This window comes from Channa argus, chromosome 14 (assembly GCF_033026475.1).
Source record: "Channa argus isolate prfri chromosome 14, Channa argus male v1.0, whole genome shotgun sequence".
In the NCBI taxonomy this organism is placed as follows: domain Eukaryota; kingdom Metazoa; phylum Chordata; class Actinopteri; order Anabantiformes; family Channidae; genus Channa; species Channa argus.
This window is the reverse complement of record NC_090210.1, coordinates 20,132,734-20,158,728: the sequence shown is the minus strand read 5'-3', so window position 1 is coordinate 20,158,728 and position 25,995 is coordinate 20,132,734. Positions and strand designations below refer to the sequence as shown.

Sequence of the window (25,995 nt, the reverse complement as noted above, 5' to 3'; positions counted from 1 at the left end):
AGAGTATCAGCGAGAATGAAAGGAAAGGTGTTCAAGACGGTGGTGAGACCAGCAATGTTGTTCGGCTTAGAGACAGTGGCACTGAAGAAAAGACAGGAGGCAGAGCTGGAGGTAGCAGAGCTTAAGATGTTGAGGTTCTCTTTGGGAGTGACGAGGATGAACAGGATCAGGAATGAGTACATCAGAGGGACAGCTCATGTTAGATGTTTTGGAGATAAAGTCAGAGAGGCCAGATTGAGGTGGTTTGGACATGTTCAGAGGAGAAACTGTGAATATATCGGTAGAAGGATGCTGAGGTTGGAGCTGCCAGGCAGGAGGTCTAGAGGAAGACCAAAGAGGAGATTTATGGATGTAGTGAGGGAGGACATGAAGTTAGTTGGTGTGAGTGAAGAGGATGCAGAGGATAGAGTTAGATGGAGGCACATGATTCGCTGTGGCGACCCCTGAAAGGGAGCAGCAGAAAGGAAAAGAAGAAAAGAAGACATATCTCCTGAATATGAGGTTTTTAGTCCATTGGGTGGTTATCCTTAACATCACAAAAACGTAAGAAAGAACAAATACCACGAAATGTACTTAGAGATAAAAAAAAAATATAGAGAAATATATAAATAGGTAACTAAATACATGAATAAAAACAAACAATATATACATAAATATGTCTTATTATATGTAGATAAACTCTTTAAAGCTCTGTCTTGACAGTTCCCACATTAGACTTTGCTCTTTTTTAATTGATCCTTTGAGTTAGGCAACACACCCTTTACTGTAGTATAATGCTTATTCAAACAGTAAAGGAATGCTGCTGTACCACTTATCTCAATGGTTCATTCTGTTATTCAGAGTTAATGTGATCAGTTCTAGTGAGAGGTTCAAATGTCCAACAGGATTCGACCCTCTGAGCAAAACGATCAGATGGGACTTTGTGAAGAATGTCAGGAGTCAGAAACAGCGGAGCAGGTTTTGATAAACTGGAAGAAGTACAAAGCCGAGAGAGAGGACACGATGGGTGAGTGTTGAACGCAGGGTTTAAAGGACATGCTGGAGCCGAATAATCAATGTTTTTAAAAAAGAGCGCGTCTGATCATTAGCATAGAAGAAGAATATAAAACCGCGAGATGGCAGCCATGGAACAAATGAACCAAAAAAAAAAAAAAACAAACGCCGAAGAAGACTATCCGGATGTGGTGTCGGATTGCTAAAGTGTACGAAAATATGGAAACTTAAGAGAAATACCACTATTACACCTTCAAATATCGATCCAAACACCGTATTCTTTTAAAATGCGACATCTAAAGGCGCGTTTGTTCAGAATCGGCACTGTGGACTTTAAACTGCGGCTTTTGCGGTGAGTTTGACTGTCTCATACGCAACCACACCTTTGCAAACATTAGAAAGACGTTGGCTACTAGGAAACAGGTTTATGGGAAATAATAATCTCTGATATTAGTCCAATTCAAAAATGGGGTTATGCGGCGACTTTTCTATAAATACTCTACGTAATTTAACTCCGACGCCTTTCGGCTTGTCCCTTCGGGGGTCTCCCACGACGATCCGTGTCAGGCTGATTGGGGCAACACCTGGCGATGGGCGGGGCTATACCTGGCGGTGGGCGGGGCCACACCTGTTGGCCGCCACACCTGGTGACCTGGGGGCCAACTGGTGGAATGGGAGCCCTCTGCCTTTTGCTTCCCAGCCCTATGGAGGACCACCGACTCATCAGGCTCCCTACATAATTTAACTCCACATAGTATAGAACAGGGGTCACCAACCTTTTTGAAAATGAACAACAAAAATATTAGATGCAGCTCATTGGTAAGTGGTGCTATTTTTAGAACAGGCCCATGGCCTACTCATGTGGTCCTTGCGGGCTACCTGGTGCCCATGGGCACCATGTTGTTGACCCCTGGTATACAAGTTTATTTGAATACATGTCAAGAAAGATCTTCCAGCACAACTCAAATTCTGATCTGTAGCAGCTTATGGATGAAGTACTCAAATATTTTACTGATGTACAAACATACAAATCAAAAGGGGTCTAGTGAAAGTATAACTACTAAATTGACAATTACTACTTAATCAAAGTAAGTAAATGATTTCTACTTACTTAAATTATTGAAATTAAAAGTAACTGACTTTTCTTCCTCCGTAAAAAGGTATAGTTATTTACTATTGCATGTAATTAGTGAACGGGCTGCACCTATATAGCGCTTTTCTACCTATCGGTACTCAAAGCACTTTACACTGCTTCTCATTCACCCATTCTCACTCACAACCACACACACTCATACACCGAAGGGGGAGCTGCTATGCAACTGGCCAACACTCACCGGGAGCAACTAAGTTAGGCTTGTCCCTACGGGGGTCAATGTTTGTTCTGACATTTGAAGGAATGCTGCTGAACTGCTTCTCTCAATAGTTTATGCTGTCACAGAAAGATGTGATCAATTAGGCCAAGACATTCAAATGTCCAACAGCATTTGACCCCTTGATTGATGTTTCTCTACAGACATGAGGGCGGTGCCTTCACAGGCCCAGGGAGAGAAGATGCAGCAAGCTACATGTGGGAGAAGTTTGTCTTCCAGCTTCAATCCTCAAAGTCTGGATAATAGTTTCTTGATGAGCCAACACATACGATGTGCAGTGCAGCCTCCTTCCTGCTCCTCTCTCCAGCCCACTTGGCTGTCTTCCACCTCATCCAATCTACTCTCCCCCTCATCACCTGCCCTCACCTCTCCCCTCCTCTCTACCCACAACCAGCTTCTAAACAATGTTTCACCCCTTTTCACTTCTTCCATGACTTCTTCTATCCCCAAAGCCTCTGTGCTTCCCACCTACCTGGCCAGCAGTGCTCTGCATAGTAAATTTGCTCAACCCTCTTCATTTTCCCATCGTGGCCTGGGTGAAAAACAGAAGAAGGATGATGGAGGAGACAAAGGCAGAGAGGAAATATCTGAAGTCATGCAGCCATCTTTTGAAGAAACAAGTGTGGTATATGAAATATTATTCATATGATAAATTTCTTGTTTTACCTCAGCTACTAATATACTTTAAATATTTGACTAATTCACCCTTTGCATCTCATTTGGCTGCATTACATTTTAATGTGATGTCTTCTGCATCAGGAGCCTTCTGAGGAGGACAATGTTTGGTCCAAAGAGAAGGAGAATGATGCTGGCTCAGCTATAGAAATGCCTGTTCTTGAAACAGTGTTGGCCAACCAAGAAATAGAACAAACTATGGTCATTAGACCAGAGTTTTCTGAGATTCTTAATGAAAAGGAAAATATTGAAGAGGAGCTGAAGGATAAAAAGGTAGAAACAAAAATCATTTCTTTGTATCAGAGATAACATGTTACAATTCTTTGTGCTTTTTTGTGTTTCATTTAAAGTGATTATAAATCCTCTGGGTTATGAACAGATACTTACAAATACTGTCTTTCTTTTAGTATCTCCTGTTGAATGCAGTGTGTTGCTCCCTGGTCCTTAAGACCACAGCTCCAGGCCAGAAGGACTGGGACTCTGAAAATAGTGTTTGGACCAGGATCATGAACCTGGCAAAGGAAATTTCTGTCTATAACCCACAGTTTCTTCTCAAGGTGTGTACATACATCCCAAACTTGATGGAATTCGAATTTAAAAAAATTACATTTGTATCCTACTGGGGCTTTACTGTGTTTAACTGATTAAGTAAAACATTAATATAGAAATCACAAGAATGAATTGAAAATAGAAATATTTTTAGATCTTTTAGTAAGACATGACATGATTCTGCACAATTAAATAGCCTTCACTGACTTGTTATCATGGATTAGTTGGGAATAAACTTTATAGTATAACTTTGGGTGATCCAATACAAATGTTGCATTGCTTTTTGTTGTTTAATGTCTCTGTAAAATTTTAGAAAAGGGGGTTTATTCTGTCTTTCCCATCCAGGTGGCAGTTTACACTCGACAGGAGTTAAACATCCGCATCACAGCAAACTTTTTATTGGCTCTGGCTGCCAATCAGCCAAGCACCAAGTCTCATGTCCGCAGATACTTCTGTGCCGCTGTCCACCTGCCCTCTGATTGGCTGGAAGTAGTGAGAATATATAGCACGGTAAGCTTTAGTGAGCGTCTGCTGTATGGTGGAATCTCAGATAGTCCTTTTTGTGTAAACGCCACGTTTGTCTGTTTGCAGTGCTTTAGCCGCACCCTGCCGACGTGCCTAAAGAAGGCAATGGCTGACAAGTTCAAGCAGTTCAGCGAGTATCAACTGGCCAAATACAACACACGCAAACACCGCTGTAAACACAACCGCAACAGACGCAAAGGGAAGGTACAGAAGCAGTCAACTGTGTCTCCTTTATGTTTTGCCTTATAAATAACTCAAAGGTTTCAAAGGTTTTTGGCATCTTATCTTAATTAGGGAAGATTCATTTTGATTAGTCAGTGAATGATTAATCAATACAAGTAAATACATTCTGTATTTTTCAACCTTATTATTCAGCATCACTTCCTCCAAGAAAATACTCAACACAAAGCTCTTTGTTACTGATGGATTTATTCCTTCTTAATTAGCACTTGTTGCTCTTGCACTTTGGTAAATCCACCATCGAAATATTAAAACATATAAGACATCACATAGACAAAGTAGATAAAATAAACATCAATATGTAAATAAAATGTAAAGCAGGATGCAAATCTATAATATGCAAACCCATAATATGTAAACAAAATTGAAAAATTATATAAATAATATTGATGGCATTTAAATTTAAATGGAGTTTGCATGTTGCAAGTCCAAAGACATGCATCTCACAGTATTTAGTGACTTTAAATTGCTTGTAGACTTGAATGTGACTGTTGTTTAGAATTCTTATACGAGAAAAAAAATTATACCAATTTACCGGCCCTACAAAAAGGACTTGAAGTTTAATAATTTGTGTCTAATTATGATAACAAAGGAGGGCGATTTGCATTTTTATATTCATGGAGATGGAATTATCAACAGACTACTCTAATTTCTCTAAATTAAGTAAATGCATTCTTCAAATGTTGTCTCTTCTTTACTTTATCCTTTGTTCTAAATGTAATTTTTGATTTCCAGAAACCAACTGATCTGCAGTTGAAACAATGGGCGAACCTGGTCAGAGCAGACGTATCCATTCTTGAGAAGTTTGTAAGTCAATATATTATTCTTTTGTGCCATGAAGTAAGGATTTTGAAATTTTTTATAGATCATCTTTATTTTATTCAATAATATTACATATCTCCTGCATATTAGGTTTTTAGTGTAGCGTGGATTGTAGAACTGAATTATATTAATTCTTTAATAAACTATGAAACAAAGTTCTTTACATTTCATATTTGTTTTTACTTTTATGATGCAGAGATGTTTGATGCATATGGAATATTTATTTGTGTTTTCTACTGCAGCTAGAAGGCAAGAAAGAGGTGGTGGATAAAAAGCAGAGTGATTTTAGTTTTAAGAAAATGATCAAGAGACTCCACATCAAAGAACCCGCTGAGCATGTTATGGCCATTCTGGGAAAAAAGTAAGATTTATAGTCAATGATTTTAGTTTTACTTAATAGGCTGGTTTAATTGAGTAATATTAACACACATTTTAATGCCTAATTTATTATCTATAAGTGGTATTAACAATAAAAAAATATTTAGCAAATGGAGAGTACTAATCCAAAAGGGAAATTGCATTGTTGTAGTAGCCACAAAAGCACAACAACGACAAGGTTAATAAGAACAATACAATTAATGGCAAAGCTTCTTGGAGAGGCAACAGGTAACTTTGTCATTGTGCTGTCTTTGGGTGTGTCTAGCTTCTATTTAAAACAGTGTGGTTGTGATTTTTGTAGGTATCCTGCTGACGTGAAGGCCTTCACCCGCAGTGGATTAAAGGGCGAGTGGGACAGGGAGAGAGCCGGGCAGAGAATGAAGCTCAAAGAGCCAGAGACATGGGAACGGCTGCTGAGTCGGGAGGGCAACAAGGCTGCCACCTGGGAGAAACTCATAGGTCTGATGAAAACATACTAGACAATTTAAAAAACTATTTGTAGAATGTCCCGCTGTTCCATTAATACATCCATGAAAATTGGACTGAAGGCTCTTTTTTTTAAATATTTGTCTCCTCTTCATTTTACAAGTGTTCATACTTGTTTAAAGTCTGTGTAAAGTATAATAAAACATGAGTAGTAAGTTTGTCACACTACAGGAAAATGTGTTACTACTCACCAACCAAATGTATATGATAAGCAAAATTAATCAGTAAGTAAGTATATAAATTTAGGTTTCAAAATCATACATTTAAGTAGCACTCTCCGCTTTTAGGCAATGGGGCCATGTTGTGCAGCCAGTGCAACACACTTTACCAGACATGCATGTACTGTACACGTTCACAAACACACCTACAAATACTGAGCGACAAACATGATCCCACACATTAACCATCATTGCTTTACTGTACAGATAACAAGTCTCTTCCATTCATGGCCATGCTGAGGAACCTGAGGAACATGATCACTATGGGCATCAGCGAGGCCCATCACAAGAAGATCCTCAGCAGCCTGACCAATAAGGTGAGATTTTCTTTTATTTACTACATTTAAAAAAAAAAAAAGAAGCATAATATAAATATGTTCTTCAAATTGATTAGAAGAGCGGCCAGGTAAGCAGGGACAATGGAGGGCAGGAGGGGAGGGGCCTAAAATGAGAAGAAAAATGAGTGAGCGTGAAAAATGTGAGTAATGAATAAAAATATGTAATCGGGCAGAATAAGTCTATGTTTATCTGTTTTGTCATATAAACTTTTACAGCAGAGTTAATTAATTTCTGCCTTGTTTTCATGTGCTTACAGAAAGCTGTTATTCAGAGTCGACAGTTTCCCTTCAGATTCCTCGCTGCCTACAAAGTCATCATGGAGCTTCAAGCTTTGGGTGAGATACAGTACATGTGCTGTGCAGTAGTTTTAGGCATTAATGGTAAAGTTAAAAAAAGAAAGCGACAATAAGTTTTATTTACTAATTATCTTCATACAAAGTCCCTATAAAACACTACCAATTGCCTAATGTAAGGAACAGCTTTAGTGCACTTAGGCTGTTGGGTTCTCTGTTATATAATCCTAGACTGACTCCATGATGGTGACCATATTTTATTCCCTTAAGATGGTTCTTTACAATCTACCTTTGAACTCTTAACCATGAACTTTAGGTAGTGACCAAAGGAATGCGATCAGAAATACAAGAGGCCAAAGTTAGCTTTCCTCATAACGTGGCTGAATGTCTGCGCTCGGATTAAAACCACAGTCCTCTGTCTGCCAATGGGAGGTTGCTGGGAGACGGATGCCCAGACGACCTTAATTAGCGTTTTGACCAGCCTGCTTCCACAGCAACCCAGTGCACTTCGAACAAAGGCTTGTAAGATTCCCACACAGCGACTAAAATCTGATATGAGGTTTGAGCTAAATATATGTACAATTGTTGTGTGTCACTGTTGTGTGACTGCAGGGTTTCACCCAGCGTGGGTGGGCATTAGGATATTAGAGATATAGATATATAATGTCAACATTAGGACTATATATAGGACATAACTGTCATGTTTACAAGCCATACTGACTGACAAACCAAACCAAATGTTGACTGTTTACATGGGTATATGTGCAATAAAGGACACATAAATGACCTCGTCTTAACCCTCTTATGCTTCAGCCACTACTTCACAGCAAGCACTTCCCCCTCTTAAAGAGATTTTGAAAGGCATCCTAAAGAAGATTCCCAAGAGTAGGCGCTTCGATAGTTTGGACTGGGAGACGACCTCAAGGACAAGGATTAAGGTGACACTGGGAGTGCCCTTTATCCATCGAACATACCGAATGAAGAAGGCCCAGCTGCTTAAGGCCAAGTATGAGAATGATTTATTTAATCATGTGTTTTACTTACAGTTTGATGTGATTTATAGTTATCAGGGTTCTTGGTACTATGTGAATAAAACCCAGGAAGTGACCCTAGGGAATTCACAATGTATAGCACCTCACACTAAAGGGAGGTGTATTTCGTCGGACCGAAAAACAGCAAAAACAAACTGATATCTGCAGGACTTACGTGACAGTATACTCGCTCATACTGTGTTTGTCTGTACAACCAGTCAGCGCCTTTACACCACTGATCTACTGGACCGTTACCGCAAAGCTCTGGAGACAGCCGTTCAGATCTCCTGTCGTTACAACGTGCCCCCGCTCCCTGGACGAACGGTCATCCTGATCAATACAACCATGTCATCCTTCGAAGCGAAACCAGACTTTTGCCTCCCCCCAGACCCTGAGGAAAATGACGAAGAGGAAGAAGAGAATCAGAGGAGGAGGAAGAAAAAGCGAGAGGGGGGCGACGACAAGCTGACTCCTTCTGTAAGGGCCTATATGCTTTTTCTTCTTATTAGCAATAACAGAACAAATGTGACATTGACATATGAATCGGTTCCAATCTGTTCTCCATTTTCATATCTTCTCAGATGACAGAAGTGGCCGTTCTGCTCTCTCTAATGATTGGAAGCAGTGCAGAAGATTGTCAGCTCTGCCTAATGGATTATTATAACATTAAAGAAGTCGAGTTGAAGTCGGACGTCCTTATAGAAAATGTCAGAGTTGTCATGAAGCAAATAAAGGTCAGGATAGTATTCTTTGATGCTTATGGTAACATCTTTTCTTTTTTTATTATTATCTCAAACTAACTCTGATGTTCCAGAAATCACTTCCAGAAGTGATTCTATTTAAGAACTTTGAATGTAAACAATGTCAATGTGCAAAGGATGAAACTAGCCAAATTATACTGGTAGAATACTGGTAGAAAACCATCTGTGTTATTGGATTTTTATAAATAAGTGCTTCTCTTTTACAGGAATGGTCACGTGAAGAGAATGACTTGCCCAGAATATTCACCAAGCAAAACAAGGTTAGTGTATTTGTACATACTGTAGTTAATTCATTTTTACAAGTACGTTATCTTAAAAATCATTTACTTGCCCCCTATCACATATACAGCAAGCAAGAAAACATAGAATTACCTCACAGGGGTTTTGGCAGCGCACACAGTCGTAAAGTCAGGGGACTGATGCTTTGGGCTAATCCAGTGAGAAGGCAACCTTGTTGCAAGGAGCTAATAGCAGAAATAAGAGCGAGGAGAATATTCTATTTCTGATTTAATAAAAAACAATCTGATCACAACGGATCAGATGAGGCACATGTCTTTTGAAGATGTGTTTTTTTTAGGTTATAGCAAAAGCACGTCACATTACTCCTAGTAGTGTAGTGTAGTGTAGGGGCAGCTGTAGCTCAGTTTGTAAGGCAGTTGTCCTAGTTCGATCCCCGGTCCCGGCTATATGTTGAAGTATCTCTGGGCAAGACACTGAACCCCTAACAGCCACTTCTCCTCCCCAGCTGTGCAGTGCTGGTCCAAGCCCGGTAGAAATTGGGGAGGGTTGTGTCAGGAAGAGCATCCGGTGTAAATACTGTACCAAATCAACATGTGGACAATGATCCACTGTGGTGACCCTGAACTCACGGGATAAGCCGAAAGGACAAAAAAAAAAACCAAAAACATTTGAGGATCAGGCAAAAGCAGTATGTGTTTCATTTTTGAGCTTGAACTGTTCCCACAAGTGATGGAAATGGAAACCGAGCATTGAAACCCTAAAATAAATCACATTTTATAATGAACTTTATTGAGCTGAAGCAGAGGTGGGAATATGTAAAACTTTTCAACTTGGACATTGTCAAAACCTCTCAGGTCTGAACGGCCAGTGTATTTTTGATTTGTCCTGCCATGTGCACCTGGCCGTGTAAATAAGGTTTGTTCTGGGTTTGTTAATGATGCTTGAAGCTCTGCTTCGTCATACAAGCACCAGTAAAGTAATAACAAAAGCAGAACTGTTTCAAAGTAGACAGTCATGTGAATCGATTGTACAGTAATGCAGTGTAGAGGCTTTACCTCACAGCCCACTTTGACAAAAATATAAAACACTGCACAAAATAAGTTTGTGTTGGTCTGTTAGTAACAAACGAACTTTGTCAATTTAACCACACTGAACAAAGGATTATCTTGAAAAAAGTTATTTTTGGCTATGATGATCTCTATTAGTGCTATTTAACAGAACTGCTCTGTAGCAATGACAACTCTGTCCTACCAGGTGCTTGTTTGTGAGTTTTGAGCTTTTATGCTATTTTTTTTTTTTTTTAATCTCAGGTGGACAACATCATTTTGGTGACTGACAGTTACATCAGCCGTACTATTGAATGGGCCATAAGTAGCTACAAGAAAGAAATAAACAACAAAAGCCTTGTTGTGCAACTCTTCTTGTCAAATTGGTAATTATTTTTCTGCTATAGAGGTGTTTTGGAAAGTATTAATTTACTTTTTGCATGATTTACAGGGTGTGCTTGGCAAATTATTTTGATAACGTTAGTTGGGAGAACTTTCTTTTTTTCTTATTTTTAAGTATGACAACGTATTTCCAATGTTGGCTGCAAAATTGCAAGCATGATCAGAACGGTAGACCCACAGTATTTATTGCCACAAACAAAATTGTCTGTTTTTCCTCATGTCTTGCATGTACTGTTTCCATCCCTCGCCACAGTGAGCCAGAATACCCCAGTGACAGGAACTGTGTGAAACTGGCTGGCTTCAGTGAGCAAATCCTGAGGTAAAATATCAATCTGACAGCTTTTCACTTGTGAAGGGAAGAAATGTTAAACCCAATGAAAATGTAAAGCAAACTTATTTACTATACCAAACAATAGTTTTTATCCATTGTGTATATTATTTTGATAGTATTCTTGTCTCTCTTAGTTTAGCTTAATGTGCTAAAGACTGTAAACTTTTTGCATGTTACTCTTAAGAAAGCCACTAAATGTATATTTATTTAAACCTTTAATATTTAATTTATTATGTGATTAGATTTGTGGCAGAACGGGGATCTTCCAGGCTGCTGGACCATGTGGACCATTTGGACAAAGTGTACAACATCCGGCCACCAGAGGGAGCCAAAGATCCTCAGATGATAAACAGTGTCACCTCAGTACCAGTCAGCCCAAAATTAAGGTGATTTTTACAAAAATCCCTGCTCTTCCTGCCGCAACCCTCCCATTTTATCTGGGTTTAAGATGATATGAGCAAAGCCACACCTGGTGGGGTGGGATTCGAGCCTGCGACCCGCTGCATCCTGACCCCCGTTCAAATATATATTTTTTATAAGATTAATAGATAAAAACATGTTTAGACATTATTAAGTAATATAGATTTTATCCCTTAAAGCTCAATCAGGACTGTGTCTATTTAATTTGATGAGATTGAATTGACAGGGGACAAAAACGACTCACTGTTCAAACTTTGGTAGAAAATTGTGTTTGTGCAGGATCCAATCCCCTATCATAGGTTGAAGTTAAGTATTTTGTCATCTCATACTTTACAGCTGTAATTTCTTATGTTACAACAGCCAGTACATAGATAGATATTCTTACAGGTGATTAATCCATAATCCATAATGTTGGATTATAACTTATTAGTTGATTTATTAAGTAACTACAGTAAAGCTCTTAATTAAATGTAGTGAAATAAAATGTACAATAGCTCTCAGTGAGTTAGTTGAGTAAAATAGTACAGCTACTAGAAAAACTAATTGTTGTACTTGTGTAAATGTACTTGGTTCCATCAGTGGACAATGCAAACACCTGAATTGTACTGAATACCTATTATTAAAAATGTAGCTGTAACGAATCGTAGCCTATTGAATCACACCACTACTTTGGTTCCATGTTGGTACCAAAATTCTAAAGCTGTGATGGTACTTGTCGTCTGAAGTACCTTAGTAGATTTCATGGCCACTGGAGCATGTGACTTCCCCATTGCTCAGAAAGATATAAAAGTGCTGTGGTAGAATATGAAACCTGGGAGGCAAATTTCCAATTGTCATATTCACACTTACTTTTCTTTTAGTTATTTTTCTGTGAAAAAGACATTTTCCTGCCTTTTCCTCACTATCATCAGCTCCTTCCTCTGTCTTCAGATGGCGAGGTTTGCGAGTCTTCATCTCCTCCACCTTCAGAGACATGCACGCCGAGCGTGACATGTTGGTGCGGAGCGTCTTCCCAGAGCTTCGCCGTCGCGCTGCACCTCACTCCCTCTACCTGCAGGAGGTGGAGCTGCGTTGGGGTGTGACAGAGGAGGAGTCGGGCCGAGCCACCGAGCTGTGCCTGTCAGAAGTTTGTCGCAGCCAGATGATGGTAGGAATCCTGGGGGAGAGGTATGGACTGGTGCCCCCCAGACCTGTTCTCCCGGATCTGCCACAGTACAGCTGGGTAAGACTTGATGTGGAAGACGTGCTGAGTACGGTTTAAATACATCATGTTAATGCATTTATTATGAGCAAAAAGTAAAGACTTAAAGAATAATATGAGTTCATTCCACAAGAAGAAAATTATTCACGTGCACACACACCTCTATATTTTTCTTTTTCTCATGAGAGTGAAATTTAACATTTATGACCATAACAAACTGCCCATTACACGTTAGGTCACCAGCTTGTGTCCCATTGCGGTTGCATTGTTCTTCACATCTTTAAATATGGTGACCAAAGTTAGTTATTAATTAAATGTGCAATAAGCAATGATTCTCATGTACTGCCAGGAGGCAATGACAGAAATGTGAAACAAATGCAAATAACTTGATAGTCGTTAATCAATATCTTTTACTTTTTTGAAAAAAAGATGTTGTTTGTTTTGTGTTTTAGCTGGCGTCGGCTCCACCAGGTCTGTCGATCACAGAGATGGAGATCCGGCAGTTTCAGGCTCTTTACCCAGACACAGCACACCAACAAATGTTCTGCTACTTCAGAGATCCAAACGTCACCAAGTATGTTGTCCACAATTTAAAGTCTTACCTCTATTCTTCCTTTGTTTAAGTGAGTAATATTATTGTAAAATAACTTTGTTTAATGCATATAATATATAATTTTATAATAAATATTAATATTTGTGGGTTTTATTAGACTGGTTTTAGAGCTAAAAAAATTCAGCACTTGTTTAAATTTCTTTCCTCTGAAATTTCTCAGATCAATTCCAGTGGCCTGGAGATCAGACTTTGTTCCTGAATCAAAGGAGGCGGAGTCAAAAATGACCTCTCTGAAAAACATTATCCGGGCCAGTGATGTTAAAGTCACTGAAAAGTGAGTCATGTCAGTCATAATAGCAGTGAAGCTGTGGTTTTCATATCATTATTTGGATTAAAGCTGGAACCAAAGACTATTTCTACATATATTTAAGGAGTAATAACAAATGTATTTCTGAAATATTGAAATGAAAAAACAAAATTCATAGTCTAGTCTAACCCTAGTCCTTTTTTGTTTTGTTTGTTTTCTTGGATTTTTGGTCCCAGTTACCCATGTCAGTGGGGAGGTGTTGTGGATGGGAGGCCATATCTAAAAAACCTGGAGGTCTTTGCTAAGGCTGTGCTGGAAGATCTTTGGACGGCTGTGCAGCAGTTTGTGGAAGTTAGTGTCTCTGATGACTTGGTTAATCTCCTTTGTCTCCTTTGAAAGTGCATTTCTTTGTCCATTTTATGTTTACTTTTACCTAAATTACAGTCACGCCATTATTGTTCTTCTTCTGGCAGGAGGATGATGAGGCTGAAACAGATGTCACTGAGCAGGAGGTTCACCAGGGGGCGCTGCAGAGACAGTTTTTCGGTAGGGGGAAGCTGCTCTCTGGAGCTGTGGAGATGGTGGAGCAGGTCCAGAGCAAAGGAGGCATGATGGTGGTGGAGGGAGGACCTGGAGAGGGCAAAACTGTCTTCATGGTAAGTTGTCCTAGTGAAAATCAGCTAATGCCACAAGAGGTTCCCCTAAAGTCAACACAAAGTGCAACTTTCAGTGACGCATTTCATCATTCCAAAATTATTATTATTATTATTATTTTTTAAATAATTCCCCACATTCTCTGAATCATAATTTTTCCAATGGAGATCTCACACATGTGCAACTCACTGTCTTCTTTCAGACCATTGTACAAAGTTGCGATGATTAAAAGCATTTGGGACAACGTTTGTTATGAAAGAACTACAGTCCGAACTACAACCCAATTTCCAAAAAAAGTTTGGAAGATGTGAAAACGTAAGTGAAAACAAGATGCAATGACAAATCTCATTAACCCATATTTTATTCACCATAGAAAATAGACAACATATCAGATGTTGAAACTGAAACATTTTAACATTTAATGGAAAATATTCTGTGGCACTTACTTTTCCAGCCTTTTGTTGCCCCTCTTCCAACTTGTTTGACATGTTTTGCTGCCATGAAATTCAAAATGAGCTCATATTTTCAATGAAATGGTTAAAAATGTCTCACTTTCAACATCTGATATGTTGTTTGTGTTCTATTGTTGGACACATCTTCCCGTCTTTTTGGAATTGGGGTTGTAAAACTGGATGGTCTCCAGCTGCTCACTCCAAGCAAAATTCCGATTGCAGACTGATTTGACTGATTGCTTTGCTTAAAGGCACCTGTCAGTTTGGTGTAGTTATTGCTTCTCAGTGACTTACTCAATTTATCTACTTTATCTCAACGCCCTACTTGTCTATTGCTATTATTATTATTATTAGTAGTAGTAGTAGTAGTAGTAGTAGTAATAGTAGTAGTAGTAGTAGTAGTAGTAGTAGTCGTACCACTTATCCTTTTTAGGGTTTCAGTGTGTCACTGGGATTTAGACCGTGTACACTCTGGCCAGGCTGTCCGTCTATTTCAGGGCCAACATGATTATAGAAATGTCTTTGCACTATATTGTAAATTTGTTCTGTTTTGATCATTTTAATCTCTTATGTCATTTTTACTGCTGTGGCACCTAAATTTCCTGTTCAGGGGATCAGTGAAGTATTATCTAAAAAGCTTTAGTTCAGATTTGATTTCCTTATACGTATTTTTCAGCCTCATAAACCTTTGAAAGGACAACATTTAACAAAAATCCTGGGTAAGGAAAAATGTTAAACTACCCGTATTTATGGTATCTCTTCACTCAGGCCGCTCTGGCAGACGCCCTCAGGACTGGAGTCAAGTCGAAGAGAAACCTGGTTTGTGATGTCATCTCATACTCTGCAGCTGCCAGCCAGTCAGCTCGCTCTGTGGGGAACCTTCTTCGCTGCTTCGTTCAGTGGTTCAGGAAGATAAAAGATGCTGGAAAGGAATCACCTCTCCCCCACTCTTTCAAGTAATTTCTATTTTCTTACAATTAGTTAATACTTACAGGTACGTTAAATTTTCTGTAATCTAACAAGATGTTTTTCACTTATCAGAGAGTTACTTTCAGAATTTCATTCCACATTAAGTGGCATGAAAAAGGACAAACCTCTGGTTCTGCTAGTTGATGGGGTGGATCTTGTCCAAGATGGCCGAGGTCAGCTCAGCTCTGACTGGATACCACAGCAACTTCCACAGGTCGGCCACCCAGACAGACCTGAGTTCTGTCACAGTCTGCCTTATACAAAAACGATTTCATTATGCTGTTAGCTCGTCGATCGACCCAACTGCTTTTTTTTTCCTATCAAGTATTGAAAACAATTCTTGCCATTTGATACCAAACCAGTCAGACAATAATGTCAGAACTATTTTATTTTAAAGAGTTAAAATTTTAGTTTAGGGAGATGTTGGGTCAGTGTGACTTTTCTATTTTACAGAACATTATTAGTCTGTAGTCAGTTTATTAGGTACACCAAACTAAAAAAATCATAGAATAATCGCAATTTATGTCTTCTCTGATTATGACTTCATTCATCAATGACAGTACAAAAAGGTGTAACCCACCGGTGAGGACTTGTGCAAGACAACATAGTAAATGTTGGTTTCTCTTATTTTCTTCAGGGTGTGTGTTTGGTAGTGAGCATCACATCTAAGGCCGCTCTCTTACAAACCCTGGCTAAGAAGAGAGGCACTGTCCTGTTTACCCTGGGACAGCTCACCATGTCTGACCGAAAGGAGATGGTTCAAAAGGGACTGGACACGTTCGGGAAGAAACTAAGTGACTCTGCATTCAATAACCAGGTTCTTCTGCACTATAGACATCAGTTTTTGTTTTTTTTTGCGATTTATATAACTTGGCTTATGTAACACTGTCATATTGTTTGTCCAGCTCCAGACACTGATAATGAAAAATGGTGCAGTGAGTCCCCTCTACCTGCACCTGGCCTGTGAAGACCTGAGGAACTTTGCCTCATTTGATAAGGTCAGATGTATTTTTTTTTAGCCACTTTCAAAGAGATATTACTAATTTTATTTCTTTCCCTCTTTCATTGTGGATGTGGATACTATAATTTAACTCCAGTGAAGAAGCAATATTGATTAGCAATGCAGAATAGAATACAATTTTATGAATGAAATGATAAAAGATTCTTCTTAAAAGATTCTTCTTTGAATACTCACTATGTTATATGCAGTCATATCAACCTTTTTATCCATTAGTATCTGTTATGTCTGTGGACTCTTGATACAAATTGTTATTGGCTTTTGTTACCTTTTGTATAATTATGGGGCTGTTTCTCAGAACATTAGATCCCCCCTGAAAACACCCTGACTTTATCTTTGTGTCTCAGTTGAAGGAAAACCTCCAAGAATTGCCTCAGTCTCTGAGCCAGTTGGTGCAGTACAGCCTGGACAGACTGTGCTCACAGTACAGGGACATGCCGGGACTCCGCTGGGCCCTGGCAGTGCTCACTGTCAGCACCACCGGTAAGATTAGTTGAGAATTTTATGCTCAACTTTTTAGCTATTTTAAAGCTTTGCAGTGTAGCAGATTTTGTTCGTGAAGTGTTTAACACATTATGTTGTAGTTCAGAAATACAGTAATTGACATAACTTTTACAAGGTTTATTAACCTCAGCTTAGCGATGAGAGGTGCAGGAGAGGCTATGGTGTGAGTTCTCCAAAAAGGTTTTTCTACAAACAAAACAAATCACCTGATTTAAAGTGCTGAACTAACTACGGCTGGCTCAACAATCTCTCACAGGCCTGAGGGAGAGAGACTTGTACTCTGTGCTAAACACATGCAATGACCTGTCCTCACGGGAGGGACGTGTGTCATGGCAGGAAGCGCTGCGCTTGTCCAGGAAGCCTGAAGGACGTGTTCCCATGGCAACTTTCACCCGTATAGTTCAGAATTTACAAAGGTATGAATCTCGTATGAAATCCAAGATGCATTGATGTCAGGAAGATGTCTCCTAACTCCAAATAGTTAGAGCTTGTAACTATAATTCTCCTGTAATAGGCAGTAAAGTGGCTACATTTTTATTTGAGAGGTCTTATGACTTGTTTTGCTTCACAGTATGTTTTTAATAAATTATTTTATAATATGTTTTTGGGTGAATTCAGTTGAGATGCAGTGAAAAGAGGTGTGAGGAAAAATTATAGACAAGAACCCACATAAACATTAAACCTTACTGAATCCTTTTTTGCAGTCTGGCTGGTTCATCTCATTGCCGCAACACTGATGACTTGGTGGTTCTAACCAATCCGGAGGTAAAACGGGCCTTTGAGGACTTTCTCCTACCAGCAGAAAGTGACAGAACCAGGGCTCACCTCATACTAGCAGGTAACCCTTCACACAATCTTTACCTCTAATATACTAAGTTTAAGTTACTGCAGCACGTTGCATAATTTGTCTGTCTCTATAGCTCATCTGTGGGCGATGGGGGACCTCCAGGGAACAGATACCTTCCTTCACTGTGAGGCCAACTCTGTTAAGAACCTGCCTTCCAGCTTGGTTAGTAATCATTCATCACCACCTGTTACAGTATTCTTTTAGAACCTATTAACAGGCTAAATCATATATGTGTTTCTATGTATTTGTCGTTTATTATAAACCGATAAATCTGTATTCCAACAGTTAAAGGTAAGTGAATAAATAAATATACATAGAACGAGTTCTAACAATGTGAGTTTAGATCATTCAAAAACCAAGTACTGTGGTTTGCATATTGTTAAATATCCTGCTTTGAAATCTCTCGGTAGACTCTCACCTCCGGTCACATTCTGCTGTGAACTGTGCTGTCATCCTCTCGTGCTTGCAGTTGGCGTGACTTCATTTTCTGTCTTTCTGTTAGATTCAAAGTGACCAAGTAGAGGCGCTTCAATCCTTGCTGTCCAGCTATTATTTCCTGTATGCTAATGTGCGCCATGGACTCCTGCACCACCTCCTGGACACCTACAGTTTGTATGGTTAGTATGCATAATTTTCAGTGTTTTACTCTAACTTTTTATATACTCCATGACCATTTTTGTCTCTTCTGCAACATTCACACTAGTTCAATGTGCATTATTATTACTGTATATTAGGAGGGTTAGGGTTAAAGCTGCATCCCCCTACGTTCCAAAATAAATTGATGCAAACTCATCCTAGCCGAAATTCTCTGTTGTGTCTTTTTTTTTTGCCATTTCATAGTTAAGAAACTTTTGCACCCAATCACAGTTGAGAATCGGCCAGTTTTTAGATAATTTCCTAGACTTTTACATAATTGCTTGTGTGCAACTATATGAAGTTGGAACTAATGCAGGAGTAAAATAAGAAATTCGGATGTTTCTACCTTTTTTGCAGATCAGAAGCACAATTCTGCACCCTTAAGTAAGTGCTCTAAAATATTTGACTCACAAATTCTTAGTATAATTTACAACCCTGTTTTCTATAGTGTTAGGGCTTTGCATAATGCATAAATAAAACAGAATGGCACAATTTTCAAATTATTTAAAACCTATCTGATTGAAAATTGTACAAAGACAAGTCAATAAATGGAGGTATGAAATTGAAAAGCCTATTCTGAATTCGACGTTGTCTTTGAACTGTTTAAAATTAAAAAAGAAGTTTTATATAATTTGTCCTGTTTTTATTTACATTTCCATAGCATCCCACCTTTTTTCTAAATGGCTGGTATTATTCTCTCATGCCAGTTTGTCTTTGCCCACACAGCTGGCTTCCAGGACAAACTGGAGGATTGTCGTGGTTTCTTGCAGCACCATGCCCTTCTGCTCTCCTCCTGGCCGGCCCTGTTTATTCAGCAGGCCCTCAACGAGCTTCCAGAGACCTCTGCTCACAAGTGGGCACAATGCCTTGTGGGAAAAGGTGGCATCCAGGTAGTTGAGTGGAAAAACAATGACCGTCCCATTGTTCAAGAGACCAGGTGAGCGGATTATCTTCAGTGTGGTTAAAAGAGCTGCTTGTTTTTGTGTTAACTCAGCTGTAACAAATGTAACGTTTAGATGATTTTTTTTTTCTTTTTAGCTTTGTGGGTTTAGCGTTTGATTTAATTTTGTGTTTCATTAGATATTGACTGAATAATAATGTGTCAATAATCTTGCATGGACTCTCACAGCGAACTTGTGGCAGTTTTCTCCTCTGAACCAACCTGTGTGGTCCTGAGCTCGGATGGAGAGCTGATGGTAGTTGGTACTGGACAGGGAACACTGCATTTCTTCAACACACAAACTGGACGGGTATAAACACGCTTTTTGTGTTTATTCTGACAAATATTTATTAGCCATATTGCCAATATTTTGTAATAGACATATTAAGTGTATTAATATTCTATTAATATATTTATAATAATTCCTATTACTTATTAAATGGCTGGTGGTATTTTGGGGATTTTAATGAGTAGCAATCTTGACTGGACTTAACTTGTTGACACATTAATTTTCAGTTCACATTCACTAAATTTGGATTCACACAAAAAATATGGTTACACTGAGAATCTGAAAACGTGTTTACATGTATTGCAGTAACCATGGTTCTATAAAACCCTTGTGCCAATGCAGATTCTTCATGTATTTGGACTTTGTCTTACAATGTATTCTGCTGCATGTCTTCATGGCACTTTCCTCCCCAAAGTCTTTTTTTATGCTCATATATAAAAACTAGAGTAGGAACATGGTTACATGATCAAATCATGTGTCCACGAGAAATCTCTGCTGGGGAGTTTCTCTATCTTTCTGCTTCTGATGACAATCATCAGATGGATAAACACATTGTTAGTGTTGGACGTGAGAAAATGACGGCAATGAAAAAACTGCAAAAAAGATCTAATATAAATGTTTTCCCAACTGTGAGCAGGAGGTGAAGTCGCTGGAAAGCAGTTGTGACGGCATCTCAAGCTGCGTCTTTCTGAAGGACAACCATCTTGCTACCACCTCCTTTGATGGACGAATAGAGATCTGGGACATCAAGAATGGCTGCAGGTAAAAGAAGTGTTTCAAGGAGAATTTGCAAAATGCCTGAGATTGTAACAATCCCATAATCCTGTTGAGGTATCGCACAGGTTGTTTAAAGTTTGTGTCCTTGTTGCAGGACTGCTCTTATTGATGGCCACACCAATGTGATAACAGCAAGTGATATCACTGCAGACCAGAAGCATCTTGCAACTGTTTCGCTTGACCTCATGTTAAAAGTTGGTCTCAAAGAAATCCTGTTACGCTTTTTTAGTTATTTTCATTTGTTTATTTGCATTTGTCCTTTCGTTTGCAAAATCGGAGACATTTGTTAGTTACATTTCTTTTTCTCTGTTTCTTATACTGTCTGATATTTCAGTACAGTCCCTATACAAACTATTCACCCTTCTAGGAAGTTTCCAACATTTCTTTTATAAAGCATTGAATCATGGCCGACTGATTGCTACAGGGTTCATCACCTTTTAAGTAACTCTTCTAAATCATCCCTGGTGCAGGCAGTTTGTTGTGGAAGTAAAAAAATTCAATTGAATTCAATGATTTGCAAATCTCATCAACCCATATTTTATTCACAATAGAACATTTTACCAAATGTTACCATTTCTTGGAAAATATTATCTCATTTAGAATTTGATCTGTACAGTCTGGAAAGTTTTTGTCAGAAAACTAATTAAATTAAATTAAATTAAAGTTCAAAATTCACTCCAAGTTATCCTGCCAACTATTATAAATCCATCTAGTCTGTGTTACCTAGAGTTAATTATTTTGGCTTACTGTTTTCTGCTCTGCAGGTCTGGTCCTCTTCCAAGGGTCATGAAGTAGCAGCGTTGCCCAGCTCCAGCCCATTGAACTGTGTGAACTTTGACCCTGAAGGTCATCTGCTGGCTGCTGGCTGCTGGGATGGAAATGTGATCGTGTGGAACTGGCTCCAGAATAAAACCTTACCAGTGAGTTACAGAGAGGACAAAAGCGGACATGTTTATGGGGATAGGGAGTTGGTTTAATATTGATTATTTCATTTTAAAAGCATTGATTTTAAAACCATAAGGAAGGAAAATAAATACAAGGAAATTAGAGAATTGAAACCTTTAAAGGAATTTCTCAATATTACACGTGTTTATACATTTATTTGGTCACAGTGTAAATTATGTCTTATAATGTCTTATTTAAGCAGCTGTAGCAAGCAATCTTTTATTTTTTAATCACTGAAAATGCACAGTTCAGACAGAGAGAAAACCTAAACAACAGTTTTAAATGTTGTGTCCCAATTTAATATGGATGTTTTGGAAAAATTAATGTTTTACTTCTCATCTATCTGTTCCCTCAGTCTCTGCGTGGTCATCAGCGCTCAGTGCGCAGTCTCTGCTTCTCTTCCTCCTCCTCCATGCTCTGCTCTGGCTCCGTATCTGGAGAGGTCAGGGTGTGGTCAGTGCCCACCTCCACCTGTGTGGGATGTTTCCAGGCTCACTGTGGAGCTACAGAAGCCCTCACCTTCCTGGATGAAGGAGCCATGCTGCTCAGCGCTGGTGCTGATCACAGGGTGAGGCTAGACAGTTTAGAAAATTACACACGGGATCATACTAATGTTATTTCTTTATTTTTTAGACTAGTTCAAACAATTTCCTTGAACTTACTGGCATATTTATTATCAGTGTAATGTTTTCCTGTAAAACAGCTGCAGCTCTGGTCAGGAGGACTTGGGCGCTCGGTCACTGCATTCAAAAGTGAAGACGTAAGCTCTTATTTATCTTTTCTGTTTCATTTACATCCTGCATTCCTGTCATTGGCATTTTTGTCTTGTTGTAGACTGTGTAAACAGATTGAAAATAAAATGTCATTTTGTAAAGAAATACTGTATTTTGTTATAATGTGCAAGATTTGTTGAAATGATTCCAAAACTAGCTGTTGGTCATAACAATTATATATTGTGAAGAAAGTTTTATTACAGTATAACTTGATGTAATATTTTTTAAAATGACCAGGTATTTTCAACATACTGAAATTTTATTTTTATTTATTTATAGTGTGAGCAGGAGCCTCCTCAGAAGAAACTGAAGTCCATATATTCTGGACCTGCTGCACTTTGTGTGGCCGTGAATGGAGACTATGCTGCTGTGGGATACCATGGCAAAGGCATCACGCTCTTCAGTCTTGATTCAGGTGTGTATATATCATATTTATCGAACTTTATCCCTGGAAGACACTTTGCAAAACAGGTAGGGTGGTATGGATGTCAGCTAAATGGGTTGTGGTTACAGAATCTTAACTTTCAACATTTTAATGTTAGGGGAGAAGATTTGGGCGTCCAGCGACCTTGACACATCCATACTGTGTCTGCTGTGGGTTGTTATGGATGCAGAGCAGACTGAACTTGATCTGCTGGTGTCTGGAGACAAAAAACTGAGGGTCTGGAAGAGAAAAGAAGAGGAAGGAAAGTTGGGGGGTCTGGAAATGCTGAAAATGTTTGGTGTGCAACTAGGCACCATCCTGGTACTGGCACAAAACTCTACTTACCTGGCCACAGGTTCAGGTATGTGTAACTGGTAATAAACAAAAAATCTGGTGTTTTACAGGGAGCTTTAAGACAACACAAACTATTTCCCAGATAGCCAATCACCTTATCTGAATTTCTGATAGATTTAGATAATTTGAACCTCTGTATTTATCTTTTGATTCAGATGACTTCACTATTGCTTTGTGGTTGTTGAGCGATCTGGCCCTCGACACCTCAGTGGAGCCACATGCGTTGCTGAGGGGTCACAGTGGAGGAGTCACCTGTCTAGCTTTCAGCCCTGATGGTGGACAGTTACTGTCTGGTGGAAAAGATCAGGTGGGATTAAAATAAATTAATAAATACATTTGTCTTTGGTTCCAATAAAGAGTATTCTATATAAAATTACTAAATATGCACACGAGGAATTGTCTTGGAACTTATGTTATTCTTTGATATTTGTATCAACAGTGGCTCAAAACTCTTTTAATTGTCAATGTTATACTGACTGTATTTTTTAAATAAGCAAATTCCTTCCTCAAAGTTGACTCTGTTTATTATTTTGTAATTCATTATTATTTGTTTCAGGCCCTGATGCTGTGGGATGTGAGTTCATCTCCTGCTGTTCTTTCTAAGTCGCTCCCTCACTCACACAGGGACTGGATCACCGGCTGTGTTTGGACTCCAGACTGCGTCGTGAGTCTTCATTATATTTTTCACAGCTGTCATAAACAAATACAGTAGCTATCTTAAACTACAGGACGGGCCCCAAATACAGCTGTCTTCAGGATCTTCCTCAGCCCATTTTCTCTTTCAGATTAGTTCTTCAAACGATGGGAGACTCTGTTTATGGGACCTGCAAACAGGCCAACGTCTCAGGGAAATCGCCTGGAAAAATTCTCTTACTTCAGTTTGCTGCCTGGTGAGAAAATTACAAAGCTGTATATCTGTAAAAATAGTGATAGACCATGTAAGTGACCTCTGTAGATGACGCTAGTGTAGTATTGGGGTATTCATTTACGGGTCATTAAGGTGTAAATGTGTCCACTGCTGATCACTCATTATGTGTGTTCAGTCACAGAAACGGTCTCATCCAGTACTAAGGAAATAATGTTCAAACCACAGATTTCCACAAACTGTGGAAGTTGGGGGGCCAAGACATGTTTGTGACCAAAATGCTCTGCATACACAGAAAAGTTAAATCAGCACCACACAGACTGTAGCAACAGAAGACTGGCCTTCAGATGTTAAATTAGCACACGATCGGGTTAACTGTTGAGGAAATAAAGACATTGTAATAGAGACACCACCATTCCTGTATTAATTGAAAGTAGGTGTGACAGTCGGGCAATGACGGACAGATATTTGTATGAGTGAGTTTGCTGCTATGAACAATTTACTGCAATTCAATATTTCAAACTAGACTTAGCATCTACTCTGCCATTAGTTAAATACGTCTCCATCAGGGTCCACCTCTTAAGAGTGGGGTGAAGAAATGTAACTCTAATCCAGAGTTTTTCTTTTCTTCATTCACAGATTTTGAACTTGCTGCTTTTGGTTCTAGTTTGGGGTATTACATGTACATAATTGCCACTAAACTTCCCTTTCACCTCCCTATATTACAATATCTCTCTACTTCTAGCTGACAATGCCTCCAGGTGACATCACTTGGAGGAACCTTCAGTTCATCTTGTTGCTTATACTATAGAATATGTAATCATGGTCAAGCTGTTTTTCCAGAGCTCCCCCAGGTGACATCATCTGAACTCCTAATGATGAAAAACTCCGGGTGGTGTCATCTGGAGGAGTTTTTAGGCTAGAAGCAGAGAAATATTTTAGTATAGGGAAGTCACAGGGCCTTTACAATGCCCTTTAAGACAAAGACCATTTCTTAATCGAGTTGTTTCTGTGTGCAGGAACGGTATGTTGTATCCGGCTGTGCTGAGGGAGCACTACACGTGTGGAACTGGGAAACCTCCATGGAAATCTGTCACATCACTGCCCACAAGCAGCGTATACACCACTGCTCTCTCCACCCAAATACAGGTACAGAAAAGTAAACAAAGGGCCAAGACTTAATCTTATAATAATTATAAATTTATCAAATCTCTTGCTTTGAATTCAAGACAAGAAGAAAGAAGTCAAGCAAGAAGAAATTGCTGTTTTCACTGCGTCTGATGATGGCACAGTGCAACTTTGGAAACCACTACAGGTGGGTTCTATTTTTATTTTTTTTTTATATAGATTTAAGTGCATAGGAAGATGCGGAAGAGTTATGTTTTCTGCAGTTTTTTGAATATTGGGAGAGAGTCTGCTGAGCGTGCAGCGGTAGAATGCAGTGGGGCTGCCATGCAATGCACTAACTTAATCCAGGAGGAGTAACTTACAGTAGTGTTCAATGTCTTACCCACCTAAACATTGAAACACGAGGAGCTGGGGATCAAACCCCACAGTTGATAGACAACCTCTCTAACAACTGAGGCCCAGTGCCCTGTAACACATGTAGCGTACAGAGCTAACAAGCATTTAGTTCGCTGTTTTTGTCTAGTGCCTCACATCGTTTACATTTACATTTACATACAGGTGGAGCACTTCAGTACCTTCCAAGGTCACAGTGGTGCAATTCATGGAGTTGTTTGCAAAGGAGGAGTCCCAGAATTTCTCACCGTTTCTCAAGATTGCTCTTTGCGAAGCTGGACGTGGACGACTGGTAATCCTGCACATTCTGCCTCTACTTAATTACCTATAACTACTATTTATTCAATGCATCACAGTTTCTAACAGCATTAAGTTTTTATCCTGTTTAAGTACAAACAATAATCTGAGTGGGCATTTGAACACATTTTAGAGGGGATGTTTACCTGTTCATTTCAGCTCTGAATTGTGCCTTTTCTGTGCAGGGAGTCCTCCAAACCTCAGAGGCCACGTCAGCGCTTTGTGCTTCTCTCAGGAAGATGGTTTGGTTGTTGCTGGTTATGAGTCCGGTTTACTGGAATTGTGGCAGAATAACAGAGTCGTTGGTCACAAGCAGGTGAAGAAATGCACAACAGCAGGAACTTGAACTGAACAATTTTTCTGTGTTGGTCTAATCACGTGACACGTCTGTTTGTGTGTATCAGGCTTCAGCCAGCACCATCGGGGCGATCTGCTCCATGCCTGATGGCCAGTTCGCCATCAGCTGCATTAAATGCTGTGTTGATGTGTGGAAGCTGGTTTGGAATCAACAACACAGCAGTGCAAGGTGAACAACAAGAACTGAACCACG

General features: G+C 39.3%; 1 protein-coding gene across 5 annotated transcripts in view; it reads left to right on the top strand.

Moving 5' to 3' along the window:
- Nucleotides 1-25,995, top strand: part of LOC137098239 (telomerase protein component 1-like) — a 40,479-nt gene that overhangs the window by 11,011 nt on the left and 3,473 nt on the right. For 2 of the 5 annotated variants that reach the window (XM_067474268.1, XM_067474271.1), the window contains exons 2-50: nucleotides 2,507-2,988; nucleotides 3,123-3,311; nucleotides 3,446-3,595; nucleotides 3,933-4,097; nucleotides 4,179-4,316; nucleotides 5,088-5,159; nucleotides 5,417-5,535; nucleotides 5,854-6,011; nucleotides 6,464-6,573; nucleotides 6,852-6,930; nucleotides 7,702-7,894; nucleotides 8,138-8,396; nucleotides 8,501-8,653; nucleotides 8,887-8,940; nucleotides 10,231-10,352; nucleotides 10,622-10,687; nucleotides 10,942-11,085; nucleotides 12,050-12,341; nucleotides 12,773-12,894; nucleotides 13,094-13,207; nucleotides 13,417-13,531; nucleotides 13,654-13,836; nucleotides 15,055-15,242; nucleotides 15,328-15,469; nucleotides 15,893-16,072; nucleotides 16,161-16,253; nucleotides 16,621-16,756; nucleotides 17,034-17,193; nucleotides 17,482-17,615; nucleotides 17,698-17,786; nucleotides 18,127-18,241; nucleotides 18,618-18,644; nucleotides 18,987-19,197; nucleotides 19,390-19,510; nucleotides 20,127-20,251; nucleotides 20,361-20,460; nucleotides 21,031-21,186; nucleotides 21,567-21,779; nucleotides 21,915-21,971; nucleotides 22,264-22,399; nucleotides 22,527-22,769; nucleotides 22,918-23,069; nucleotides 23,319-23,426; nucleotides 23,548-23,652; nucleotides 24,647-24,776; nucleotides 24,857-24,942; nucleotides 25,314-25,440; nucleotides 25,631-25,761; nucleotides 25,850-25,971. In XM_067474268.1, coding sequence (XP_067330369.1) covers nucleotides 2,507-2,988; nucleotides 3,123-3,311; nucleotides 3,446-3,595; nucleotides 3,933-4,097; nucleotides 4,179-4,316; nucleotides 5,088-5,159; nucleotides 5,417-5,535; nucleotides 5,854-6,011; nucleotides 6,464-6,573; nucleotides 6,852-6,930; nucleotides 7,702-7,894; nucleotides 8,138-8,396; nucleotides 8,501-8,653; nucleotides 8,887-8,940; nucleotides 10,231-10,352; nucleotides 10,622-10,687; nucleotides 10,942-11,085; nucleotides 12,050-12,341; nucleotides 12,773-12,894; nucleotides 13,094-13,207; nucleotides 13,417-13,531; nucleotides 13,654-13,836; nucleotides 15,055-15,242; nucleotides 15,328-15,469; nucleotides 15,893-16,072; nucleotides 16,161-16,253; nucleotides 16,621-16,756; nucleotides 17,034-17,193; nucleotides 17,482-17,615; nucleotides 17,698-17,786; nucleotides 18,127-18,241; nucleotides 18,618-18,644; nucleotides 18,987-19,197; nucleotides 19,390-19,510; nucleotides 20,127-20,251; nucleotides 20,361-20,460; nucleotides 21,031-21,186; nucleotides 21,567-21,779; nucleotides 21,915-21,971; nucleotides 22,264-22,399; nucleotides 22,527-22,769; nucleotides 22,918-23,069; nucleotides 23,319-23,426; nucleotides 23,548-23,652; nucleotides 24,647-24,776; nucleotides 24,857-24,942; nucleotides 25,314-25,440; nucleotides 25,631-25,761; nucleotides 25,850-25,971 — 7,066 coding nt within the window. Of the gene's footprint in view, nucleotides 1-829; nucleotides 1,007-1,151; nucleotides 1,346-2,506; nucleotides 2,989-3,122; nucleotides 3,312-3,445; nucleotides 3,596-3,932; nucleotides 4,098-4,178; nucleotides 4,317-5,087; nucleotides 5,160-5,416; nucleotides 5,536-5,853; nucleotides 6,012-6,463; nucleotides 6,574-6,851; nucleotides 6,931-7,701; nucleotides 7,895-8,137; nucleotides 8,397-8,500; nucleotides 8,654-8,886; nucleotides 8,941-10,230; nucleotides 10,353-10,621; nucleotides 10,688-10,941; nucleotides 11,086-12,049; nucleotides 12,342-12,772; nucleotides 12,895-13,093; nucleotides 13,208-13,416; nucleotides 13,532-13,653; nucleotides 13,837-15,054; nucleotides 15,243-15,327; nucleotides 15,470-15,892; nucleotides 16,073-16,160; nucleotides 16,254-16,620; nucleotides 16,757-17,033; nucleotides 17,194-17,481; nucleotides 17,616-17,697; nucleotides 17,787-18,126; nucleotides 18,242-18,617; nucleotides 18,645-18,986; nucleotides 19,198-19,389; nucleotides 19,511-20,126; nucleotides 20,252-20,360; nucleotides 20,461-21,030; nucleotides 21,187-21,566; nucleotides 21,780-21,914; nucleotides 21,972-22,263; nucleotides 22,400-22,526; nucleotides 22,770-22,917; nucleotides 23,070-23,318; nucleotides 23,427-23,547; nucleotides 23,653-24,646; nucleotides 24,777-24,856; nucleotides 24,943-25,313; nucleotides 25,441-25,630; nucleotides 25,762-25,849; nucleotides 25,972-25,995 lie in introns of those variants that run through there. The other 3 variants (XM_067474266.1, XM_067474269.1, XM_067474267.1) reach the window with 3 other exon arrangements.